Genomic DNA, 22,141 nt, shown 5'->3' with positions numbered 1-22,141 from the left:
AAGGTTTTGAGCAGGTTTTCATGGCTTCTTCATCCATGAACATGTCTACAGGTTTGTGTTGGTATAATTGCTGCAGTTCTTACACTTATATTACATACATAATTTAAGGGTTGTGATTTAGTTGATTAATCATTGTGTTTTGGCCTGTGAATTAATTTTTAAAAGTCTAGTTTAGTCTTACATGAAGGAGATTCAATCATCACCGTGGCAGCCATGAATGGCCAAGGAGAAGATACCTCTCCGGTCTAGGTCCTATAATTAATGATATTCGATCTTTCATCATAAATTTTTCTAATACGAAGTCATGCCATATCAAAAGGGAGGCACATCAAGTTGCTCACAGACTTGCAAATGCTGGAATGGGGTGTGCTCAGGAGATTGTGTGGCTTGATGAACCTCTGGGGTTAATTTTGGATGCGCTATTTGAAGATTTTTCACATTAAATGTATTGTTTGATTTGGTATGTGAGGATAATTAACTTTTGTTTGTTTGTGCGAGACACTTTTTTTACTTTCGACCGGGTTGAACGCATTGGCAAGGTTTTTATTAATGCCCATATATGCATCATATCCTCACTTTGTACAGTTTTTCTCATCTTAATGAATATCGTACCTTTCATTCCAAAAAAAAAGGTAAAAGAAAATGGAAGAATTTGAAAGAAAGGAACAGAACCATAGCAGCTTCTTATCGTGTCTTCTTCATAATAATAAGAAAAATGCCCAGGTTTCCTTGCTGAGTTGTAAAGAAAAGAAATGATTTTTTTAGTGTTAGAGATATTATAAGCTTGGGAATATGTAAGTTTAGATTGTGACACTTGTCAAAATATTAGAGAGTTAGTTAAGATTTGGTGGTTAATGATTGCATATATATATATAGGGAAGGATCAATAGACAAATATTTTGACAAATATTTTTACATATATATATATATATATATATATATATATATATATATATATATATATAGGGATAGGATCAAGAGACAAAGATTTTGACAAATAGTTTTATATTCATTTATAGCCTTTAGATTTTATAAGATCCAAGGTCTTGATTAAGAGTGATTTGGAGGCTTTTAAAATTAAATGACTTGGATGATTATGTGGATTATAACTAATAAGGAAAACACTAATTTAAATAAAAAGATTATCAAATAATAATAAAATTGAAAAAGAAATAATCAAACTTTGAAATATCTAGTGTAAAAAAAATTAAAAATTAAAAAAAAACATGAAATTCCATTTCTATCTCTGCTGAAGAGGTGTACAACTTCTTGATGAAAAGTCTTTCTTTCCTTTTCTTTCCTTCAAACAAAGAACCCTAATTATAGAGAGAGAGAGAGAACATGATACCAGGCAGAAAGAGTTTTGCTTTGACAATAATTTGTTTGGAGTTAAGCACCCTAATCCCAGGCTAGCAACTCAATCACTTTGCCATAGAAAATGCCACCTCTATAGAAAAGCGTGTCGAGTCAAGCATGTTTGAGATTTTTGCAGCTACAAACTCAACTCAATCACTTTGCCACCTCCATAGAAAACCGTGTCGAGTCAAGCATGTTTGAGATTTCTGCAGATACAAACTCATCAACCATTCAATTGCATCGTATTAAAAAAAATAAAAAGGTGAAATCCAGGAGTCAAGATTGAAGATTTAGAATTTAGGGTTTTGTTCTGAGAAAATTCAAGAGACTGATAACTTGATTCGTTGTAGTGTGCATCAAAATTTCATATCAATCGAATTAGAGTATCACAGGTAGTGAGGTGCGAGAACATTGATCTGTTTCCTTACCTTTCTTGGGTGTTCTTCACTATGGGTTTTACATTCTTTTTTTATCAGTTCAAATTTTGATTATTTTTTCAATTTTATTTTATTAGATAATTCTATTTAATTTAAATTTGTGTTTTCCTTATTAGTTGTAATCCACAAAATCATCCAAATCATTTAATGTTTAACAATCTCCACATCATTCTTAATCTAAACCGTTGAATGTTATTATATCCTCAACATAATAACTTCTCTACTAAGAAAACAATAATACAAAGAATATTCAGCTCTCTCTCTCTCTACTTTCTCTCTCTAGTGCTTGATTCTTCATCACCATTGATACAATATGTGCATAGCTTGACATGGTATCACTCGTCATTGTTGCTAACGCATTCATCTTCAAACTTCCTTCTGCTTCTGCATCCTTCTAATATGAATTTAGGGTTTCTATCTTCGATTCAGGCAAAGCTTGGACAAAGTCATATTCTTTGTGAATTCTAGGGTTTTTGCTATGAACTTGAAGATTGATCCAGTTTTTTGACTTCTTCTTCTTTGTGATTCTTGCTCGCAATGTGTTTGTGCTTAGATTTCTTCTATGCATCTCTCAAGACTTGGTTCTTATCTTACTACAAATCTGCGAAAATGTTAACTGCTACACAATTACATATTTTGCAATCACCAATTGTTGCTCTCATGTCTACTATATCTACTTCTATTTGTTAGAAGTATAAGAATGTAAGGCTGAGATGATCTGAGATACTGAGTTAACACTATTAATGTGAAACTGGATTATTCAAATTACTTGAATTAGCAAAACTCTTGAGCTCGGATTCAACCAATTGGACCAACGTTGCTGGTTCTTATGGCTACATGGCACCTGGTAACGTAAATTATAATGTGTTCATTTTTGGCTCTTTTTTTTAGTGACTAAGGTATGTTTAAGGTGGTTAATTTTTCTTTTTCTCGATGTGCAGAGCTTGCATTTACTATGCGTGTCACGGATAAGAGCGATGTGTATAGCTTTGGAGTGGTGGCACTAGAAATTGTGATGGGAAGGCACCCGGGGGAAATGCTCGAGTCCTTATCAGAATCATCAAAAACATTGAAGGGAGATGCAGAGTTGCTTTTAAAAGATGTGTTAGACCAGAGGCTAGAGCCTCCAACTTCTGAATTGGCGGAGGCAGTGGCGTTTGTGGTCACCTTAGCATTGGCCTGCGCTCGTGCACATCCGGAGTTGCGACCCACAATGCGTCACGTAGCACAAGAGCTATCAGCTCGGACACTGCATTACCTCTCCGAACCATTTAGTGCATTAACCATCAACAAACTAACAGGGCATAAAAAATAGAAGGGATTGAAACTAGGCATCTCTCAGGTTGTTTGTATTTTGTATGTAAATGCACTGTGTCTATGGTCTACAAGACTGTTGCTTCTAGGTGCTGGGAAATTCTTACATATAACCGGGATATATACCGGAGTTTTTCTCTTAACGGAAAGGGTTGGAGACTTGTACGGGCAAATATTGAACACACAAGCCTTGTACTATATAATATAGACTTAAGTTCAACATTCTCTACAAAACCGCGTTTTTTCCAACTGGATAAGAGTTTTAGGGCCTGTTTGATACTCTACTTGAATCCAACTTTTTAAACTCAAAAACAATTTTCAAGTTTTAGGCCTTAAAAACTTGTTTGGTATGACTATTTTCAAAAACTGAACTCAAGACTAACTATAAAATATAGTATTAAAACATAAAACGTGAGTTTTTAAACTTAAACTCACTCGTGTCTTTTCTCTCCCTCCTCCCCTCCCACTTCAAATCTATCTCTCTCTCTTTTCTTCTTTCTCTTTCCTCTTTTTTTTTTTTTTTACATTTTTCGTCTCTCCTCCAATTCGCTATCTTCATTCTCTCGGTTCTTTCTCTCACTCCTCTTTTTCTATATCTCGTCTGATCCTATCCCTTCTTTCTCTTTCTTTCAATTATCTCTTACTTTCTTTTTTCCTCTCTACTCTTTCTCCCTCTCTTGTGACCCCATTTTTTAGATCTCTTTGTCTAGTTTAAGTCGTAAGATTTAAAATTTTTAAATCGCAAACCAATCATCCTTACCAATCATCCTTTTTAGTCTTAAAAAAATTGTTTTCAAGAAATGTTCTTAAGAAATGTTTTGAGAAATGATAAAAAAATTTAAGTAGGATACCAAACAGACCCTTAAGTTTTTGTACTTTTTGGTTGGAGGTCACACTTAGCCTTCAAACAGCTTGCATTCAGTGTCCTTTTGAGTATTAAACACTTCCAAATTCCCAGATAGTCCAAGATTCTTTTTATTTTTGGAACAAATTGTTGGAATTTATTAGGTTTATTTAGGAAATTAATTAGAGATTTGATTTGATTTTGTCGTAGGGTATTTTTGGCATTTACGCATTAGGGTTTCTTAGGTTTATTGCTCTATAAATAGAGTTTGTAATTTAGTTTTAGAACAAGTCATTCACAATGTAGCCTCTTGGAGTTTATGTAGCCGTCTCGGCGATTTTGTAGTGTTTGATATCAATAATATTTCTAGTTTTGTAATCCGTTTGTTCGTTCATTGTGGTATGCGCACTCTGATATTCAAGTAAAAATGGTTCTGTTTATTTTCTGGTTTACTTTATAGCTAATTTTTCAATACAATTCAAGCATATTAAACGTTTTTAAATACTTGAGCTACAAATTCATTGTATTTATAGTTATTAATATTTTAAACATCAGTCCATAAAATAATTTGTCCATTTTTCTGTAGTCGTGTCTCAATTAGAAAAAAAAAGTATTGATTTGCATGAACTCGTTTTCTTTTTGCACTCATCCCCTTTGTTTCTGCCTCGTGATTATCCTTATCTAAATGTTAGAAAAACGAGAGATTTACAAAGAAGAAAGAGGTGGTCCGTCCAATTGGCTTAGGTAGATTGAGATTTGTAAATTAAACAGAACATAGTGCCGAAATTGAAAAGAAATAGTCATAAGAGAGTTCGAAACAAAAGAGGTAACTTTATACCAGGCAAAAAATAGGAAACCCTACCTACTTGGGCTTACGAATAAAAGACTAATGGGCCGGTTCAGAAGAAATAAAATATTTATGCCCAAGCGAATGATTCTAACAAAAGGAGATGCGAAAATCATATCTTAACAAACGAATTTAAGGAGAAAGTGAAAAACGATAGTGCGTTGGGGACCTTACTGTCAAAATCTCTGTTAATGAATATATGTATAGTGTGTGTACACAAACCGCCCCCTTTGCAAACTTGAAGACATTTGAAGAGAAACAAGCAAAAGTTGCATAACTACAAACACAATCAATGAAGGGGAAAAGGCAAAAGATCCCAGAAGCATGGGGGATTCTAGCGTATAACCGACGTATTTATCCCCTATTTTGTATCTCTCACATAATGTGAATCTCCAATTAAACCCGAGTTTTTTCTTTAGAAACAGGTCTAGCATTCCACACCACATTGTTTAAGGATTGGTCCAGTTTGCTTGGGCAAGAAGGGATCGATTCGCACCCAAATCAACGAGAAGATGGATGCAAGAAGAACTGACCAAAGAACCACAATGGTAGGAGTCCTGTTTTGCCTTCCCATCAAACCTTTGAGGAAAGGGTAGAGATGAACAATGACCCAAAAGGAGAAAAATAGCTTGCCAAACAACGGACCCCATGAGCCGTAGCCATTGTTAATGGCATCAGAAATTCCAGCTACAACTCCCACCATGTTTAAGATAATGAGTGTGGTTGGTGGTATGAGAAGAGTAGTCCATTTGAACAGGTAGAGTTCACCAAACTCAGCATCATCTGCCGCTTTTGATGTAACCGTGAAGTTAGTGTCAACTCCGAACAAGACTTTGAGGAAGCCTTGAAAGACGGCAAAAAGATGTGCAGAGACTCCACCAATCACCCAAAATTGCTCGTTACGCCACCAGTCCTCAATGCTCACATTGCTCCACCGGAGCTCTAAGATGCCGGTTGCAATGATGGAGAGGAAAAGTGCCATGAACCATATGCTAGCAAAGTTATTCAGCTGCACAAAATTTGATATTATTTTTAGATAATATGAATTGGCATTGAATTGAAAATGAAAATCTTCGGCAAATCCTACGATTGAAAATAGAATTGAGAGGACATGAAACGTAGAATTGACCGTATATAAAGTATAAAACACGGATCATTGTCCCACCAGTTCTATTTTCTTTTTAAAAGTTTGTAATCGGTTCTTATCTTCCAAAACGATAAGTACTTACAGTGGGGATGATGAATTTTCCGGTCAAAAGACAGATGGCTGGAACAGTGCAGTAAGCAAGTAAGGGAATGGAAGTGAAAGGATAGACAATGGTGTTGATATAAGCAAGCCTCTCCAGCCATTTTAGTTTTCCTCCATAGGCGTACCACAAAGGGCAATGACGACTGAGGAAGATCTCGACAGAGCCAAGAGCCCACCTCAGAACTTGGTGCAACCGATCGGACAAATTTATTGGAGCAGATCCCTTGAAAGCTGGCCTCTTTGGCATACAATACACTGACTTCCATCCTCTGCAATGCATTTTGAAGCCGGTCAAAATATCTTCTGTAACAGAACCATAAATCCACCCAATCTGCAAAACAAACCAATCAATTCATCATTTTGGTTTTATCGTGTTCAAATCAAAGCCCAATATATTCAAAAACATCAGGCAAATATGTACAAATAGAGCTGCATCGTGGTTTATGTACAGCGAATTACAAATATGCATCGTGTTTAGCAACTAGTGTCCATCTGTTCCTTCTTTTTTTTCTTAAGTTTGTAACCAGTTATGTTAGTGCATATTTCCTAGTGATCAAATAGTTAAACCGATTGTAAGAATCTTAAATATTCGTATATAGAAGAAGTTCATCATAATGCTACTCACCTCTTTTCCCCATTCAGTTTTTTCTTCATAGCCAATGCTTATCACATGAATGGCCTCCTTAACGAGTGTTTGACTATTCGTCCCTTCAGGAAGGCCACCATTTTCCATGAGAGTGGAAGCAATGAAAACCGGAGATTGTCCAAATCGTTTCTCGAAATTTTTCTGTGACATGAGTGAAGATTTCTCCAACTCATCATAGCCTTCAAACCCTTCTTCAATCTCTTCAAGATCAGACATCGTTCCACTCCCCCTTCTCATGTAGTTCTTCCCCATCATTTTCTTCTTCTTGGAGTAAATTCCCCCAAGAAGACTTTTCACCCCATGCTTCTTAGACTTAGATTTCTTCTTACCGCGACAACAACCACAGAAGCACCATGAAGGCCAGCAGTCACATGTCATTTTAGGTCGCTTTTCAGAAACTGGCGGATCATAACCATACAGTGCTTGCCTGTTGAAGACACATCCAGTCCCAACATATACTGGTCCTTGGATCCCATCTAGGCCTCTCATGTTGATCTATAATGAAAAATAGTGCAAGACATTGAGCGTAATTTTAGAGGCAAGAATTTTGTACTGCAAGAGATCGAGTTAGTTTAAAGATCATGTGCCACTTACATCAAAGAACACAACATTTCGATTAGCATATCTATCGTGACGATCAATTCCATCGAACCTTTGAGGGAATTGGACATAGCAGAGCTTTTTTCCGAGCTGTGGATCCATTAGGAAGCACATAGCTTCTCTTACAGCCTTACTATTGTTGATGTAGTGGTCACAATCCAGATTCAACATGAAGGGTGCATTAGTAAGCACTGCAGAAACTCGAACCTGTTGACACATACAACATTTCCAAGTTATAAACCTTGCTGAATGTACGAATCTATCTTCCAGTTTAAGAACATAAATTTTAAATCAACATTAGCTCACCAAAGCATTCATGGCACCAGCTTTCTTGTGATGTTGATAGCCAGGACGTTTCTCACGCGAAACATATACAAGACGCGGTAGTTCCTTACCATCCACATCTAGTGCTCCTTCACTTCCCAAATAAACCTGCAAATCAAGTAAAATTCCAACGGACCATGTAAACAGTTACTCAACCGAACAGCTTACCTTTTAACCTCTTTATCTCTGAGAAACTAATGAAGCCTAAAACTCAATTAAAACTTCAGTAGGGATAGCATTAATGCTAAACCTGGATCATTCCTGGGTGATCACGAGTGTTGTTCCCAGGCCATGGAGTGCCGTCCTGCATCACCCAACCTTCTTCTGGTTTTTTCTGAGCCTTCGACACCAATGCGTTAATCCTCACTTTAAATTCTTCATACTCTCTCTGCAGTGCCATACAAAAAAACGCTTTTAATCATAATTTGGTTGTTGTCAAAGTGTCTGTACCTTAAACTAATTTCTTTTGTTTTCACGTACCTTCATGGCTCTGCGCTCTTTTACAAAGTTCGGATGTACCTTGTCCTTCAAGTAATCGATCTTCTGAGAGAAATAGAACTCAGGGGCCCTGGGCTCAATGGTATGTTTTTTGCAGAAGGGCACCCACCTTCTTGCAAACTCTGCAGTCTCAGATAGTGCGTCGAAAAGGAGCATTGAAGCGCCATCATCCGAGACATAGCAGCAGATCTTGTCAACAGGGTAGTCAATAGCTAAGATCGAGAGAACCGTGTTTGCTGTAATGATTGGAGGCTCCTTGAGAGGGTCCACTGTACTCACATAGACATCAACTGGGGATAATGTGTTAGGTTCACCCTCACGCTCAAACCTTATGGACAGGCGGTCTAAGTAAGTTTCACGGTTGATGGGGTTCCATTTGGGGAACTGATCAAGTATCCAAGAAAATCCAAACCATATCTCACAAATCACAGATATGATCCACAAGGGAAAAGCATCATATGCCGGAGTTAAGATGCGAAAATGGAAGAAAAAGGCCAGAATCACAAGCCTGCAGACAATGACTATGCGATAAGGGCTGATTTTGCTTGATGAGATGGGTACTTTTCGCCACAGTGGTTGCCGGGCTTCAGCCAAACTGCGAAAAGATTCGAATAAATGAAACACTGTTGCATCACTTGAGAAAAACTAAAATTGGTAAACCGTTTAAGCACAATCCAACTTACAGGAAGTCGTCTTCCAAGCCTTGGTCGTCATTTTCGTCGTCTTTGCTCACCAAACCTTTCTTTGCTTGCCTGACTTTCCATTTCTCCACTCTGTCTTTCCACTCTGCATTGCTCAATTCATCTTTCTCGCCTTCGAAATCCTTACCAACAACTACGGAAACCAAAGATACCATAAATCAAATACATGCAATTCTGAAAAATAAACAGTTCCCTTTACGTGTAGTAATTAATTTAAATCCTCACCACTTCCTCCAACAGAGAAAGGTTGATCGTTTCGATGCCATTGCTGTTGATTTTGGTCTCCATTTTCCTGCAATGCAAAAACTCACCAATATCAATCACTTGACTAATTGAGTGTCTTCAGATTACTACCTACTTGTCAGATCAAGAACAACTTATAATCTCAAATAAACTAGACGAAGTTAGTACCGAACGAGCAACAACATGATTTTGTTCTGCGGGGTCATCATGGTGATCAATCTTGATCTGAAACTCATCATCAAAATCATCTGCATCGAAGTCATCTTCGTCTCCAGCAACTCTAGGACAACCTACACATTTGAAAAAACTTAACATGTCGCATAATTGAAGGCCTAATCTACATAGAACATATGCATATGTAACACTATTTAATTAAGAGATCAGATAATTAATAAAAAATGTCACCTTTGTGACGCTTATAGCGAGTGTTGCACTGAGGGCAACACTGGTTGCCTTCACTCCTTTCGTAGTCATAACAAGGCCGGCAAACCGGGAAGCCGCACACATGACATGCCACAAACAACTCCCCACCTTCTTTGTATCCAATCTCATCTCCACAAACCCTACACACTTTTATTGAAGACATTGACTGCCTCGTCGAAGGCTGGTTCTGCATACCAATTAGCACATTAATTATTTCACTAATTAACACTAATTGTAACAAATAATCAACATTTTAACTAAGTTACACATTGCATGTGACCATTTGGTCTTAGTGGTACTCAGTCTTGAGGGGGAGTTCAAATATCATAGACAACATATATGGTATAAAAACATAAACATAAACTAGATACATCATGCGTACCTCTTCAGTGTCATGCACATCGTGGAGTTCGTCGCGGGCGTGAGAACCGGTGAACAAGCCACCCATGGTGTTGGAGGTCATGGGAGTGAAATGTTTGGGATGCCAAAGATAGAAGAGAGAGGGAAGGAGGGGGTATATTATAATGAAACGTCGGGGTGTAAAGAGAAAGAGTGATGGATCAGAGGGCTGTTGTGTACCTACTGCGAGTTGGGAAGTCGTATGTTTGAGTCGAAGAGACGTTACTTACTACCGAGCGATAGGTAGGAGAAAGAGTGGTTTTTGCATGGTCTGGCAAATGTTTCCATGGCTCGCTTCAACTCTAAGGCAGTCTACGTGGCTCACGCCAAGTTTTTTTATTAATAAGCAACAAAACTGCACAGTGTTTCCAGGTGTCACGTACCCACCTCTGGAACTAGTTATAGTAAAATAAAATATAGAATGGAGAAGGCAAAAATGGTGAAACATTCATAATTTCAAAATTGCCCTCTCCCATTAAATTTCAAATAAAATAAGAAATTCAAAAAAAAAAAAAAACCACTCCCCTAACTAACTTTTTTTTTTTATAAATATATTATTATTTTTTTCTATTTTTTGTTTTTTCAAATAACAAATCAAAAGTGTCAATTGCCACAAGCGTACACGTGTGGCAAGAAGCTAGTAGTAAAATAATGTGTGAAAAAATACGTACACTTACGTCTATTGTTCCACAACTTGCTTTTAAAAGTATTTTGAAATATTTGACCATTATTAAATTTTTAATATTTATTAAAAAATTCAAATAGTATGCTAAAATATGTGTAGAAGACGTGAATTTTATTGTTGAAAGTCGTGTGAAAACTGTGTAAAAATGTATATCTTACAGTTATAACTTTCCATTATAAGTTGTATCTTTTTAGGGCTACAAAGTAACGTAGTCATGAATACTTAATTAAGACCTTTCCTTCGTGTTATAATCATAAACTCATGAGTGTAGATGTTATGCATACAATTAGGATTTGTGTGATGTGCTTATTGATTTCCCTTAAACTTAATGAGTTTTTATATGTTTAACTAAGCCTAAACATAGATGGTTAGTACATGTAAGTGTGTTTATATAGTAATCCAGACATCGTATCTACGGTTAAGATTGCATCACACAAACCCAAAAGAATTCATAACCTTAATGGATATTTTATATAATTCATATCTCAAACAAAAGGATTACAAGCCTTGTTATAAGATTCAAGTATCAAGCAAACACATTAATCCAAACAAAAAATTAATACTTATGGACTTGTATTAATTAGCCCAACATATCATAAGGTTTATAGAGTGTGCTCGCTTCCTATACTACTTTTTGGTTCGTACACCAGCGAGCATTAAAATTTGAGATTTCATTTCCATAATTTTGGTTAATCTAATCTTTGCAGCATTTTCCCATCAAACCCTTGAGGAAAGGATGAAGATAAACAATGACCCAGAAGGAGAAAAACAGCTTGCCACACAAAGGACCCCAGAGTGGTAGCCATTTTTAATGGCACCAGAAACTCCAGCAAAAACTCCCACCATGTTCAAGATAGGGAGAGTAGGTGGTGGTACGAGAAGAGAAGTCCATTCGAAGAGGTAGAGTTCCCGAAACTCAGCATCCTTGGCCGCTTTTGATGTCACTCTGAAGGCGGTGTCAACCCCTGTTAAGACTTTAAGAAGGCCTTGGAACACGGCGAAAAGAAGTGCTGACACATCGCCAATCACCCAAAACTGCTCGTTTCGCCACCAGTCCTTGATGCTGACATTGCTCCATCTGAGCTCTACAGTGCCGATTGCAATGATGGAGAGGAAAAGACCCATGACCCAAATAGTTGTACAGTTATTCCGCTGCAGAGAATATGAAATTCTTATTAGATAATATGTCCATGATCTCTTCAATGCAGTCACTACAACAACAACAAAGCCTTTTCCCACTAAGTGGGGTCGGCTATATGAATCCTAGAATGCCATTGCGCTCGGTTTTGTGTCATGTCCTCCGTTAGATCCAAGTACTCTAAGTCTTTTCTTAGAGTCTTTTCCAAAGTTTTCCTAGGTCTTCCTCTACCCCTTCGGCCCTGAACCTCTGTCCTGTAGTCACATCTTCTAACCGGAGCGTCAGTCGGCCTTCTTTGCACATGTCCAAATCACCGGAGACGATTTTCTCTCATCTTTCCTACAATTTCGGCTACTCCTACTTTACCTCAGATATCCTCATTCCCAATCTTATCCTTTCTCGTGTGCCCACACATCCCACGAAGCATCCTCATCTCCGCTACACCCATTTTGTGTACGTGTTGATGCTTCACCGCCCAACATTCTGTGCCATACAACATCGCTGGCCTTATTGCCGTCCTATAAAATTTTCCCTTGAGCTTCAGTGGCCTACGACGGTCACACAACACGCCGGATGCACTCTTACACTTCATCCATCCAGCTCGTATTCTATGGTTGAGATCTCCATCTAATTCTCCGTTCTCTTGCAAGATAGATCCTAGGTAGCGAAAACGGTCGCTTTTTGTGATCTTCGCTAGATTGCTCCGGTCATTAGTGTGGATAAGTATATAAATGGATAGAGATAGGAAAGCAAACACAAGATGTACGTGGTTCACCCAGATTGGCTACGTCCACGGAATAGAAGAGTTCTCATTAATTGTGAAGGGTTTACACAAGTACATAGGTTCAAGCTCTCCTTTAGTGAGTACAAGTGAATGATTTAGTACAAATGACATTAGGAAATATTGTGGGAGAATGATCTCGTAATCACGAAACTTTTAAGTATCGGAGTGTGGTGTCGTCTTGACTTGCCTTATCTGTCTCATAGGTAGATGTGGCATCTTCTCTGGAAGTACTTTTCCTCCATCCAGGGGTGGTATCTTTAACTGGTGGAGATGCACAAGGTAATGTATCAATTTCACTTGAAGCTTACTTGTAGTTTCAGGCTTGGTCAAGCGCGATACAAACCATGTAGTAGGAGTCCCCCAAGTCGCCGAGCTAGGGGGTCTGCTGAAAGAGGTGACAGACAAGGTAAGCAATCAGAGCTCCGACTGATTGTTCACCTTCTCCCCATCTTGCAACAGCATGAAGGATAAAGAGAAGAAAAATGAAAAGAGATGATATGAGATACTTTTGCTTTTGATGAAGTAACTTTCCACAGGCTTATTCTTGAACTGAGCTGGAGGGTTTTCTGGTTTCCTCCAGAGTATAAGGTCGACTGAAGAATTTGAGGGTCAAAACAAGTCCATCAAATCTAGAGTACGTTCCACCCTGCTGATATGGGATACTTTTGCTTTTGACAGAGTAATGGATGTATCGGCACGTGTGCTGTTACGCTTGTCTCCACATGCTTCCTTGTATCCTTCGCACTTGCCCTATCTGTTCCTCAAGCAGATGCAGAATCTTCCCTGGAAACATAAGATGTTGAAGATGAGTACTCGAGAGCAATGCCAGGTAAGTAATCAGGTAAGGGTTTCCAGGTAGTCAGTTCCTGGCTGGAAGCTTGATTCCAAGTGCTGACTGATTGCTCTCTTTCTCCTTGTCTTGCAGGTAAAAACAAGGCCAAAGGAAAAGACAGGGAAAAAGCATGATATGGGATACTCTTGCTTTTAACCCTGATGATATGAGATATTCTTGCTCTAGTATAGCTTGTTTGCAGAGGTATTATCAGGGGGAAAGAAAGCTGAATATTTCGAAAGGCTTCGTTGGGAGTGCCCTCTCAGATATGATGAAGGGTTGAGCATTTTTGCATGTCTGCCTGTCCGTTGGGGATGGAGGTCGACATATATAGGAGTCTCCCTAACAACAAGTAGTAATGATATTCCTTTACCCTGCTTGGTCATAGCACGGTAGTGGGAGCTGTCAGTTTCACATGTTTTAACTCTGTCAGAGCACTTTGAAAAAGTGGTCTGTGGTATCTGGCTCTCGAGATTCGGAGAACGATGCCTCTTCGATTTTTGAGAAAGCAATCATGCTGGGGGTCTGGCTCTCGAGATTCGGAGAGCAGTGTCTCTTCGATTTTTGAGGAAGTAATCATGTTGGGAGTCTGGTTCTCGAGATTCGGAGGGCGGTGCCTCTTCGATTTTGGAGCAAGCAATCTTGTTGGGAGTGTTGTCTCGAATGTGAGTAAAGGTTGGGCATGTTTGCTAGTCTAACTTGCCACGAAGCACAAAGGTTGACACACATGGACTTTCCAATTGTCCAGCAATGGTACTGTTCCTTTACCCTCTCTCCGATTTTGAGAAAGTAGTCATGTTGGGAGTCTGGCTCTCGAGATTCGGAGGACGGTGCCTCTTCGATTTTGGAGCAAGCAATCTTGTTGGGAGTGTTTTCTCGAATGTGAGTAAAGGTTGGGCATGTTTGCTAGTCTACCTTGCCACGAAGCACAGAGGTTGACACACAGGGACTTTCCAATTATCCAGCAGTGGTACTGTTCCTTTACCCTTGTGGGTAATAATATGGTAGCTAGACCTTCAAAATTTATGTGTCTAAACTTTGTTAGTGCTGTTTCTTTGCTATTCTTTTACCTTTCTTGGTCAGAGCGATGTAGTGGGAGTTGCAAGCTTCACGTGCTCAACTTTGGCAGAGAACTTTGGCAAAGTTATCTGTGGTACCCATGTGCTATTGTTGCGTGTGGGAAGTGGGTAATTGAACAGTAAGATTCATGTGTTTTCTACTTCACCAGAAGTCTTCGACAGAATGCCCATAATTTCTGCAAAGCTGAGTGTGCGTGTGACAGGTGCTGACAAGGCTAGAAAAGTAGGTGCCTCTTTGATTTCTGAGATCGGCCCTCGTGGTCTCTGAGCAGCCCAGCTTTTGAGAAAGCGAGCGCCTCTTCGATTGATTCGGAGAACGATGCCTCATCGATTTTTGAGAAAGCAATCATGCTGGGGGTCTGGCTCTCGAAGATTCGGGGAGCAGTGTCTCTTCGATTTTTGAGAAAGTAATCATGTTGGGAGTCTGGCTCTCGAGATTCGGAAGGCGGTGCCTCTTCGATTTTGGAGCAAGCAATCTTGTTGGGAGTGTTTTCTCGAATGTGAGTAAAGGTTGGGCATGTTTGCTAGTCTACCTTGCCACAAAGCACAGAGGTTGACACACAGGGACTTTCCAATTATCCAGCAATGGTACTGTTCCTTTACCCTTTCTTCGATTTTTAATAAAGTAGTCATGTTGGGAGTCTGGCTCTCGAGATTCGGAGGACGGTGCCTCTTCGATTTTGGAGCAAGCAATCTTATTGGGAGTGTTTTCTCGAATGTGAGTAAAGGTTGGGCATGTTTGCTAGTCTACCTTGCCACGAAGCACAGAGGTTGACACACAGGGACTTTCCAATTATCCAGCAGTGGTACTGTTCCTTTACCCTTGTGGGTAATAATATGGTAGCTAGACCTTCAAAATTTATGGGTCTAAACTTTGTTAGTTCTGTTTCGTTGCTATTCTTTTACCCTTCTTGGTCAGAGCGATGTAGTGGGAGCTGCAAGCTTCACGTGCTCAACTTTGGCAGAGAACTTTGGCAAAGTTATCTGTGGTACCCATGAGCTATTGTTGCGTGTGGGAAGTGGGTGATTGAACAGTAAGATTCATGTGTTTTCTACTTCCCCAGAAGTCTTCGACAGAATGCCCATAATTTCCACAAAGCTGAGTGTGCGTGTGACAGGTGCTGACAAGGCTGGAAAAGTAGGTGCCTCTTCGATTTCTGAGATCGGCCCTCGTGGTCTCTGGGAGCCCAGCTTTTGAGAAAGCGAGCGCTTCTTCGATTTCTGAGATCGGCCTTCGTGGTCTTTGAGCAGCCCAACTTTTGAGAAAGCAAACGCCTCTTCGATTTCTGAGATCAATCCTCGTAATCTCTAAGCAGCCTAGCTTTTGAGAAAGCAAACGCATCTTCGATTTCTGAGCATGCGCCTCTTAGATTTATGAAGCTCCGTCGAGTGCAGATTTTTATAGGGGCTGGCATTAAGTTCCAAAGCACACTTGAATCTCCACCAGTAAAAGCTTCATTCTTGCACTTCTAAGATCTTGATTTGTCCGACCTCTTCTCTCTTCAACACCTTTGAAAATGTCTGGCCCCTCCGACCGTCGTTTTGACTTGAACCTTGTTGAAGAGGCAACCCCGCCTTCTCCAGACAACATATGGCGCCCATCCTTCGTCTCCCCTACTGGTCCTCTTACCGTTGGGGATTCCGTGATGAAGAATGATATGACCGCTGCGGTGGTGGCCAGGAACCTTCTCACTCCCAAAGATAACAGACTACTTTCCAAACGGTCTGATGAGTTAGCTGTTAAGGATTCGCTGGCTCTCAGTGTTCAGTGTGCAGGTTCTGTGTCTAATATGGCCCAACGCCTATTTGCTCGAACCCGCCAAGTTGAATCATTGGCGGCTGAAGTGATAAGTCTCAAACAGGAGATTAGAGGGCTCAAGCATGAGAACAAACAGTTGCACCGGCTCGCACATGACTATGCTACAAACATGAAGAGGAAGCTTGACCAGATGAAGGAAACTGATGGTCAGGTTTTACTTGATCATCAGAGATTTGTGGGTTTGTTCCAAAGGCATTTATTGCCTTCGTCTTCTGGGGCTGTACCGCGTAATGAAGCTCCAAATGATCAACCTCTGATGCCTCCTCCTTCTAGGGTTCTGTCCAGTACTGAGGCTCCAAATGATCCCCCTCCGGTGCCTTCTCTTTCTGGGGCTCTACCGACTGCTGAGACTTCTCCTAAGCAACCTTTGTGAAGGCTCCCTCTTGTGTGTTTATTTTGACTCATGTATATGTACATATTTGTAGCTTATCGGGGATATCAATAAATAAGCTTTCCTTCATTTCAACGTATTGTGTTAAATACACCAAAGCCTTCTTCGCTAAGTTCTTTGAATTTTCTTTTGTTGAAGCTTGTATGTTGAAGCTTGTATGTTGAAGCTTTCTGAGTGGAGCATGTAGGTTGGGGTAGTGTTCCCTTAATTTCCCGAGTGAGGAAAACTTCTCGGTTGGAGACTTGGAAAATCCAAGTCACTGAGTGGGATCGGCTATATGAATCTTAGAACGCCATTGTGCTCGATCTTGTGTCATGTCCTTCGTTAGATCCAAGTACTCTAAGTCTTTTCTTAGAGTCTATTCCAAAGTTTTCCTAGGTCTTCCTCTACCCCTTCGGCCCTGAATCTCTGTCCCATAGTCGCATCTTCTAATCGGAGCGTCAGTAGGCCTTCTTTGCACATGTCCAAACCACCGTAACCGATTTTCTCTCATCTTTCCTTCAATTTCGGCTACTCCTACTTTACCCCGGATATCCTCATTCCTAATCTTATCCTTTCAATGCAGTCACTAAGCGAAACAAATTTTAAATCGAAAAATATAACTAAGAGGATACTAAACGTACAATAAGTCGTACATGGAGTATAAAACCAGAGTCTCCAGTTGTAAATTTTGTTATTAAAAGTTTGTAACCGGTTGTGTCTTTGCATATTTCCAAAATTAAAAAGTACTTACAGTGTCGATGAATTTTCCGGTTAAAAGGCACACAGCTGGAACAGTGCAGTAGGCAACCAAGGGGATTGAAGTGAAAGGGTAGACGGTGTTTATGTAAGCAAGCCTCTCCATCCATTTCAATTTTCCTCCATATGCATACCACAACGGGCAGTGGCGGCTAAAGAATGTTTCGTCAGAGCAAAGAGCTCATCTCAGAACTTGGTGCAACTGATCGGACAAATTTATAGGAGCAGATCCCTTGACAGCAGGCCTCTCTGGCATACCATACACTGACTTCCATCCTCTGGAATGCATTTTCAAGCCAGTCAAAGTATCTTCTGTAACCGATCCATAAATCCACCCAATCTGCAATGGAAAAACCAACCATTTCATCAGCTTCGGGTTTTGTCATCTTCATATCAAGGCCTAACGTATCCAAAAGGATCAAGGAGATGTGCACAAATAGCGCTCACCATGGTTTATATACCACTAATTATAATCTGCTTGGTGTGCTCAGTTCTGTTTTTAATTTAAAGTTTCTAACCGGTTCTATTTGTGCATATTTCCTACGGATCAAATGGTTTCGTTGGATTTATGAACCTTAAATCTTCATACATATAGAAGAAGTTCATCATAATGCTGCATACTCACCTCTTTTCCCCATTCAGTTTTATCTTCATAGCCACAGCTAATAACATATATGGCCTCCCTAACGACCTTTTGGCTATTAGTCCCTTTAGGAAGCCCACCATATTCCAAGAGAGTGGAAGCCTAAAAGCCGGTGATAGTCCAAAACGTTTCTTAAAAGTTTTCTGTGACATGAATTATGATTTCTCCAGCCCATCATAGCATTCAAACCCTTCTTCAAATTCTTCAAGATCAAATGTTGGTGCACTTCCGTTCCTAACCTGTTTCCTTCCCATCATTTTCTTCTTCTTGGGGTAAAGTCCCCCGACAAGACTTCTCACCCCATGCTTCTTAGACTTCATTGGACCACGACAACAGTCACAGAAGCACCAGGAAGGCCAGCAGCCACATGTAATCTTAAGGTGCTTCTCAGACACCGGCGGATCATATCCATATAATGCTTGCCTATTGAAGACACATCCGGTTCCAACATATAGCGGTCATTGTATTCCATCTAGGCCTGTCATATTGATCTATAACCAAAAAATAATGCTAGATATTGAGCTAAACTTTTGAAGGCATCGAATTCTGTATTTTTGAGAGCTTGCTATCTTTTTTTTGTCACATTGGAGTGCTTTGAACCTGGACCTAACCTACGCCTACCCATCACCCTACCCACCCTCTCCACTAGGCTAACCCCAGTGGCTTTTTAAGAGTATACAAAGTTAAAGATATAGCGGAACTTACATGAAAGAACTCTAAATTTCGATTAGCATATCTATCATGACGATCAATGCCATCGAACCTTTGAGGAAATTGGACATAGCAGAGCTCTTTTCCAAGCTGTGGATCCATTAGGAAGCACATAACTTCTCTTACAGCCTTGCTGTTATTGATGTAGTGGTCACAGTCCAGATTCAACATGGAAGGTGCATTAGTAAGCACCGCAGACATTCGAACCTATTGATCCATACAACATTTTAGTCAGGGAACATTTTTAAGATATAAACATTGCTGAATGAGAGAATTTATCTTCGACTTAAGTACACAAATTAAATCAATATTAGCTCACCAACGCATTCATGGCACCAGCTTTCTTTTGATGTTGATAGCCAGGACGTTTCTCACACGAGACATACACAAGACGAGGCAATTCCTCACTGTCTACATCTCGTGCACCAGTACCACTTCCTAAATAAACCTGCAAATCAACCCAAATGTTCACAGCAGACCATGAAAACAGTGACTTACCCTCTTTATCTTCAGAAACTAATAAAAGGTCGTACCCAGTGCACAAGGCTCCCGCTTTACGGAGGATAATATAAACGCTAAACCTGGATCATTACCGGATGATCACGACTGTTGTTCCCAGGCCATGGAGTTCCATCCTGCACCACCCAACCTTTTTCCGGTTTCTTCTGAGCCTTCGAGATCAATGCATCAATCCTCACTTGGAATTCTTCATACTCTCTCTGCAGTTTCGCACACAAAATAAAAAAGAATATTCTTAAGACCTCATTTCATTGTTTCCAAAGTGTTTGCATCAGAATTTAAAGAAGACATAAATTAATGTCAAATTTATCCTATTATCTTTTAGCTTACCTTCATGGCGCTTCGCTCCTTTACGAAGTTCGGATGTACCTTGTCCTTTAAGTAATCAATCTTCTGAGAGAAATAGAACTCCGGGGCCCTAGGCTCAATGTTATGCTTTTTGCAAAATGGCACCCATCTTCTTGTGAACTCAGCAGTCTCTGACAGCGCATCGAAAAGGAGCATTGAAGCACCATCATCTGAGACATAACAGCAGATCTTGTCAACAGGGTAGTCAACAGCTAAGATAGAGAGAACTGTGTTTGCTGTAATGATTGGAGGCTCCTTGACAGGGTCCACTGTAGTCACATGGACATCAACCGGGGGCGGTGTATTAGGCTCACCCTCGCACTCGAACCTTATGGACAGGCGGTGTAAGTAGGTTTCGCGGTTGATCGGGTTCCATTTGGCAAACTGTTCAAGCAACCAGGAAAACGCAAACCATATCTCACAAATTACAGATGTCAGTGTTGGATATAAGTCAACAATCTGTGATAATTTATATATGCTAATAAATAATAAATGCAATAGAAACTAATAGAATATAAATTAGAATATGAATTATAAAACAGACTACTTGAAGATCGAGACTTGCGTACCGCAATGTCCTTGAAACAGAAATTTCGTCCCTGCTCTGTGCTTGTAGTTCTACGGACGTCTGCTTCACCAGGATTCAACGATCAAGTTAAAATTCCAGCACCGGAAAATTTAACTTCTGGCGAATTTAGTGTGGTTCTCTCAGTAAGAAGGTTTATGAATGTAGAAGATGAAGTTTATTATTCCTGTGTTCTAAATGCTATGCAGATGTATGTATATATAGCAGATAGATGCCTGTTTGCAACAGGTATGAGAATGGGGTGTGACTGTTGGGAAACATCTCTTCAGAAGGGTGTTTTGCTCTGTGTTCAGAAAGAACTCTCAGACTTCATCTGAAAGGATGAGTCTTTTCATAAAAAATAATTAATTAATTAAATTCGAATTTAATTAAAAAATAATTAAGTAAATCCGAAAAATAATTAATTATTACACCTCAAAGCCCAATCCCAAGGGTGAGTCCAATTTTAGTCTCCAGGTCTATTATTCCAATCACTTTCTTTAAAGGATAAAACCTTATAAAGTGATAAAATCTTTTAGGAATGGCCAATGTGAGACAAGGAAATTTCTACTCAAAGTACTCAAATTTCCAACTGTGAGCCACAAGGGATAAGCATTATACGCCGCAGTTAGGATTCCAAATCGAAAGAAGAAGGCTAGAAATACAAGCCGGGGGAGAATGACTAAGCGGTAAGGGATGAGTTTGCTTGATGAGATAGGTACATTTCGCCACAGTGGTTCCTGGGATTCGACCAAACTGCAAAAAGTCCAGATTCGAATAAAATTGCCACTGCTACATCAGTTGAGAAGGAAAAAAGAAAACAGATCAAGCACAAAACCAACTTACAACAAATCATCTTTCAAGCCTTGATCATCATTTCCTCCACCTTTGCTCACCAAACCCTTCTTTTCTTGCTTGTCTTTCCATCCTGCATTACTCAAAACTTCTTTATCGCCTTAGAAATCCTTACCTCCAACTATAGAAACAAGGAGAAATAAATTAGTACATGTAAATCCGAAAAAAAAAAAAAAAAAAAAAAAAGGAGTTCCTTTCCCTGTAATAATATAAAATGAACTGAATTAGAGATCCTTACCACTTCCTCCAACACAGAAAGCTTGATCGTTGTGATGCCATTGCCATTTATTGTCTCCATTTTCCTACAAAAACAAACTCACCAATATCTCCATTGCCGTTTAGGATCCCCATGGCCTCATATTATCAATATTATTCCCAAATTAACCACCTCTTACTAGATTTGGAGTTGTATCACAAAAGGTTTCGGTGATATTATATAAACCGTATATTATTTTGTTACCTCTTTGAAATATGAAACTCTATCTATTCTCTTACCCTAGACATTTCTGTTGATAACACTGACTGCCTTCTCGAGGCGGGTACTGCATACCAGTTTCCACATTGATTTCTTAACTGCTTAATACTAATTGTAACAAGTCATCAACATTTTAATTAAGCTATATACATTGATAATGACCGACCATATCATCTTAGTGGCAGTCTCGAGAGTGAGTTCAATTTTCATGGACGAAAGTTGTGGTATAAGAAAAAGGATATAAAAACCTATACATTATGCATACCTCTTGAGTGCCATGCACAACTCGGGTGTGAGAACTGGTGAACAAGCAGGTGGCCATGGTGTTCGAGGCCATGACAGTGGAGGTGTTTGGGGTGCCAGAGATGGTGAGAGGGAGAGGAGGGAAGGAGGGGGTATTATAATGAAATGTTGGGGTGTAAACAGAAAGTATGAGAGAGTTGTGTACCTAGTACCTACTGTGAGTTATGAAGTCGTACGTTTGAGTCTAGTGTGTTTTTTAGGAGAAAGTGTTTGGTTTTTGCTTTTTTCTTCGTTTGGAAAATGCTTCAACTCAAAAAAAATTGAAATATAAACAACAAATTACACATGCACCCACCCCACCTCTTCGCATCACCAAGTCCGAATTTTTATTCTCATAGATTAGAATAGTTTAGAATGGGAATGACTACAATTTAC

The 22,141-nt window shown here is 39.5% G+C and overlaps 2 protein-coding genes and 1 pseudogene across 2 annotated transcripts; 1 reads left to right on the top strand and 2 right to left on the bottom strand.

Annotated features, from left to right (window-relative positions):
• The first annotated feature begins 2,568 nt into the window (after positions 1–2,568).
• On the top strand, positions 2,569–3,332 carry LOC103435750 (MDIS1-interacting receptor like kinase 2-like). Its single transcript, XM_008374158.4, has 2 exons — positions 2,569–2,640; positions 2,735–3,332. The coding sequence occupies exons 1-2, from the start codon at positions 2,631–2,633 to the stop codon at positions 3,106–3,108; spliced, it is 384 nt and encodes a 127-aa protein (XP_008372380.2). The 5' UTR covers positions 2,569–2,630; the 3' UTR covers positions 3,109–3,332.
• A 1,636-nt stretch (positions 3,333–4,968) lies between these two features.
• LOC103402090 (cellulose synthase A catalytic subunit 4 [UDP-forming]) lies at positions 4,969–9,969 on the bottom strand. The gene is made up of 12 exons (XM_029102570.2): positions 9,865–9,969; positions 9,465–9,669; positions 9,228–9,349; positions 9,042–9,108; positions 8,799–8,949; positions 8,098–8,710; positions 7,868–8,005; positions 7,600–7,725; positions 7,288–7,500; positions 6,673–7,188; positions 6,028–6,378; positions 4,969–5,807 (listed from the first exon to the last, which is right to left on the bottom strand). Exons 1-12 carry the CDS (start codon positions 9,943–9,945, stop codon positions 5,226–5,228), a joined length of 3,165 nt encoding a protein of 1,054 aa, XP_028958403.1. The 5' UTR covers positions 9,946–9,969; the 3' UTR covers positions 4,969–5,225.
• A 1,026-nt stretch (positions 9,970–10,995) lies between these two features.
• On the bottom strand, positions 10,996–21,785 carry LOC103409200 (cellulose synthase A catalytic subunit 4 [UDP-forming]-like; annotated as a pseudogene).
• Positions 21,786–22,141: the final 356 nt, after the last annotated feature.

Source organism: Malus domestica, chromosome 05 (genome assembly GCF_042453785.1).
Source record: "Malus domestica chromosome 05, GDT2T_hap1".
Taxonomy (NCBI): domain Eukaryota; kingdom Viridiplantae; phylum Streptophyta; class Magnoliopsida; order Rosales; family Rosaceae; genus Malus; species Malus domestica.
The sequence above is the reverse complement of the archived record's forward strand: the minus strand, read 5'-3'. Positions and strand labels throughout refer to the sequence as shown.

Coding starts and splice junctions, on each gene's coding strand:
- LOC103402090 (XM_029102570.2), bottom strand. CDS start 9,945: ATGACCTCCAACACCATGGGTGGCTTGTTCACCGGTTCTCACGCCCGC. Junction 8,006..8,097: donor AAGAGCGCAGAGCCATGAAG/GTACGTGAAAAC, acceptor ATGGCACTGCAG/AGAGAGTATGAAGAATTTAA. Junction 5,808..6,027: donor GAAAATTCATCATCCCCACT/GTAAGTACTTAT, acceptor AATTTTGTGCAG/CTGAATAACTTTGCTAGCAT.